Source organism: Bison bison, unplaced genomic scaffold, assembly GCF_000754665.1.
Source record: "Bison bison bison isolate TAMUID 2011002044 unplaced genomic scaffold, Bison_UMD1.0 scf7180017864456, whole genome shotgun sequence".
Lineage (NCBI taxonomy): Eukaryota > Metazoa > Chordata > Mammalia > Artiodactyla > Bovidae > Bison > Bison bison.
Genome location: NW_011495018.1, coordinates 544,824 through 548,940, shown reverse-complemented (window position 1 = coordinate 548,940; position 4,117 = coordinate 544,824). Strand labels below are relative to the sequence as shown.

Below are 4,117 nucleotides of genomic sequence, written 5' to 3'. Positions count from 1 at the left end.
CCTCCCTCCCTCCTCCCTCACCTCCTCCCTCACCTCTCCCCCCAACCAGTCTGCTGCTCCACGGCCCACCCTTCTTGTTAGATGCAGATCCTGGGAAGCACCTTCTTAACTTCTTCCAAATATTAAAGATGTAAAAGGTGAAAAGAAAGAATTGGCACATAACAGAGGCCCACTTCCTAAGTACTGAGAAAAAACAAAACCTCGGCGTAAGTGGCATCCTCCCCCGTGTGGGAGGGAGCTCTGCGGCCACGTCTGCACGCAACCTCATGAGGCACTTGACCTCTGCGGCCTCTCAGCTCCTGGGAAGAGCCCTCAGCATCTCCAGGCAGAGGCTCAGCATGGCACGGTGTTTGGGCCAGACTGTCCACCTGTGGAGCCAGCATCCATCATTTCTCCAGAGCTTTTCCCTGCCTGGAGTCCCCGCCAGTGGCTCAGATATCTCACACTAACAGAAAGCGTCTGTCTTCACTCTCTTTCAGAGGAGAAGCAGCACGTCGATGAAGCCAGTTTAAAGCGTGAGTTCCACTCCTTGTGAGCTTCGTGGTCCACAGACTGGGAGAGCCTTCCTGCGCTTGGACACAGCCCGACTTGCGGCTTGGAGGTGGTCCTTCTATTGACCTCGCACCCTTGAGATCTAAGATTGTGCTGTCAGTAATGCAATGTGTGTGTGTGTGTGCATGAATCTATGTGCACACACACATGCTCTGTCAGAAGAGGACGCACAGGGTTGAGCTCTTTTGAGGCACTTGTAGATTGACGTACCGGGTAATGAGCCGGGCAGCCAGGTGAGACCGTAAGACAACACTGTGTGAGAGAAACACAAGCCGCATTGCCCGGGAGCGGAGGGAGGTCCGCCTGTGTGTCTGCAAGGGTTAGGGTCACTTTATATTTGTGTTGGAGGAAACGTTCAACTCGGGTACGGAAGACAGAGGCAGCCAGACCGGGCTTGATTTGCTAGGATGAATCAAGAGAAAGATGATAGGATCAGACAGACATGCTTTTCTCTGGCGGGTGCAGGTTTTCCGCTGGGCAATGCATGATCAATCAACGCTTGTCCGAGAAGGATGCATCCTTTCTGTTGTCATTAAAGCCACAGTTACATGCTCACCTGGGCAAGAAGTGGGGCCAGTCCACTGCTTTTCCATCTGAGCTTGACGTCAGGGTTTGTGTCTCAAGTCCAAAGTCCGGTTTAGCCCTCCCTGCATCCTTCTGTCCTGTTCTGATGACTGCGTCGTCTTGCCGCATTTGTTGTAGTCAGAACCAAAAGGCAAACAGTAGACTTGCGTGAATAAAAGCCACTGTGGAGCTATGGATGAACTCCCAGAGTGAAGTCTGGTGGAGTGTACGATGCAGGCATTGAGAAACGCTCCACAGTTCCTCTCCCTGAGGGCCTGCCCAGCCCCGCGTGTACCTGCCCAGGAACAGCAGTTATGCAGGCTGGCCGTTTGGGATCCCAAAGTGTGCATTTGAAACCCAAATTCACGCCCCTCGTGTTTATTTGGGTCATCATGATTTTCATGTGGTACATATGTCTGGAGCACTTCATATGCCCACACATCCCAGACTCTCAATCACAGCTCTGTAATTTTTAAAAGGAGGCAAACTCTACAGGAAAGAGAAGCATGTAAATATGTACCAATGCTTATGAAGTCATTATTATCTGTATGTAAAAAGGATGTGCATTGGAAAGGGAAAATGGCTCAATGAATGTTTTAAGTAATCCATGTACCAAACTGCATTTTGAAACTGCATGTTCCCCAAAGCACACATTGAGTTGAAATGCCAAGTCTTCTCTTCAGATACCATTGTTTTTGTTCATGTATCATAGGCACCTTCTGTTCATCTGCCTACAAAATCCAGCATTTTAGGGTTGGGCTTTTGGAAAAAAAAAAAAAAAGAGAGAAAAGAAAGAGAAGAAAGAGACAAATATGGGTATTTGTCACTATTTCCTGCCAATCCACTGAGCATCTGAAGAAGCCAAGTATTTTAAAATAATATGCATTCTCTAAATACTAGAATGTACCTTTTATTCAAAACCAGTGGACTGGATTGAATTGAATATTTGGGCTCACTATTTAGCTCTTCAAATAGAGGAAGTGTCACAAAGAGGTTGAAACACAGAAATGTTTACTGTGTAACTGAGATGTGTGCAGCCCAACAGTTATCACCATGGCCATGTGCACAATATCCAGAAACACACACACGTGCTTTCGTTTGTCCAAACCAGAATCCACGTGCGCAATGTCCAGAAGACGCATGTGCTTTCATTTGTGCAAACCAGAATCCATGTGAGCCGCAGCTTCCTTGTTGACACAGTGTGTGTACCTCGTTCCCGTGGTCTCAAGCTCCAGTTGCTGAAGGACTGTGGCTTTTCCCTAAAGTGCTCAGCCCTCGAGGAACCTGTAGCCTTCAGGACACCCTGAGTGCCTTACGCGGCTGTGAACACCAGTGCCGGCAGTCAGGAAGGAGGGCGTGCCGGGAGTGGGTTTGGAGGTGTTGGACATTAATCTACGCTGACCATCACTGCGTCATTGACCTTAAGATGGACTGTATGTTTTAACACAGTGATGGATTTACGTTTAGGCTCAGGAAAATCAAGCTGTACATATAGGTATCAAATCATATATTTGTTTACTGTGTATTTTTTAAAAGCTTTATTGTAAATTTATGCAAACACGAATGAGGACTTGTTTTCTCACGGCGATGTGCCAAGCAGTGTTTGTGTCCCCTGAAGCAGTTCCTTAATAACCACACTCTAAACACGTGATACTCTGTTTAGTGCTAAACAGTATTCAGAGCCCTAAAATAGGTTTGTATGGTGATTAACTACAGAATTTTACACATATTTTTGTATTGTGATTCCTATGATATATACCAGAGAATTTTTACTCATTTGTAAATTATTGTACAGTTTTTAATAAAGATTGTTTTAAATCTTAGAATATCAAAGTTCTCCACCTCACAAAGTATTAAAGTCTGGACTTATCGGCTACAGTAGCCACTTCTGTGTTCTGTGTCCACTCTCTGAATGATAGTGCGTCTTCCCACACCAGAAAGGAGAGCTGGGCCTTCTGCGCATTGGGAAGGGGGACCCAGGCGTCTCACATACAGCCTCGTCCTAAGTTATGGGGGGGGGCTCATCTGGAGGACAGGCTCTGAGGTCATCTGGGGTCAACTACGGGGAGGCCTGCTCCTGGGCTGTTTGTCAAATGAGAACCAAGGGAGAAGTCAAGTCCCTGAGAATGGTGAATTTCTGTGAATGAATAAGAACATGTTTCAGTGTCAGGGACCCCACAGAGGTGAGCACAGGCTGTTGGATCTCTTTGGGAAAGTGGGAACCCGAGGTGGGGCTAAGATGAGGGGCAGGAAGTGTTGATTGGGCTCTGCAGGGTTCTTATGCCTCCTGTTGTCCCAGCTTATGCTTTGAAATTCCAGCTGTGGCTGTTTTAACAGAAGCAAAGACTAGGATGTATTTTCCTTACAAACCAATCCCCGCGGGGCTTGACTTAGTGACAGCACTGTCCTGGGAGGCTGGGCAGGCTGGGAGTCCTCCCGCCATGTCCCACCCAAACTCGGAACTTGCTTTTTAAAAAATAAGTCTTTATCTATTTGGCTACGTTGTGTCTTAGTTGCGTCACAGGGGCCTGGTTGCTCTGCAGCACATGCGGTCTCAGTTTCCCTACCAGGGACGGAACTGTGTCCCCCGCCTTGCAAGGCAGATTCGCAACCACCGGAACACCAGGGAAATACCCGAAGTCTGTTTTTCCAGGCAGTCAGGATCAGCTTTCGTGGTCGCATCATCCCCACCACCACCACCACCACCCCTGCTCTGTCCTTCCAACTTGCCAAACGTTTGAGTCAGAGCCTCCTTGCCTGACTTGGGATCGCCCACAGGGCCTGGAAATGTGGCTGAAGTTTCGAAAAACTGTTTTGTTTTTTTTTTTCGTGCCTCCTCTCCTCAGCTCCTTCTGCAGGTTGAAAGGGAGGTCAGAAGCGGCTTTGCTCGGGCAGAAAGCGCGCCCTCAGCCCAGACCCGGAGCTTTCAGCACCCGCCACGTGGACAGCGCCGGCTCCCCGCGGGCGCCGGGCAAGGCTTGAGGGTGGGGGGTGGGAGGTG

General features: G+C 48.7%; 2 protein-coding genes across 2 annotated transcripts in view; both read left to right on the top strand.

Annotated features, from left to right (window-relative positions):
• The window catches only part of JAKMIP3 (Janus kinase and microtubule interacting protein 3), a 47,426-nt gene extending 44,442 nt beyond the window's left edge, over positions 1–2,984 (top strand). Inside the window, exon 24 of the mRNA XM_010859559.1 lies at positions 480–2,984. The gene's annotated coding sequence lies outside the window, so the exon portion shown is untranslated. The remainder of the gene's footprint in view (positions 1–479) is intronic.
• A 678-nt stretch (positions 2,985–3,662) lies between these two features.
• Positions 3,663–4,117, top strand: part of DPYSL4 (dihydropyrimidinase-like 4) — a 21,547-nt gene continuing 21,092 nt past the window's right edge. Inside the window, exon 1 of the mRNA XM_010859558.1 lies at positions 3,663–3,715. Coding sequence (XP_010857860.1) covers positions 3,663–3,715 — 53 coding nt within the window. The remainder of the gene's footprint in view (positions 3,716–4,117) is intronic.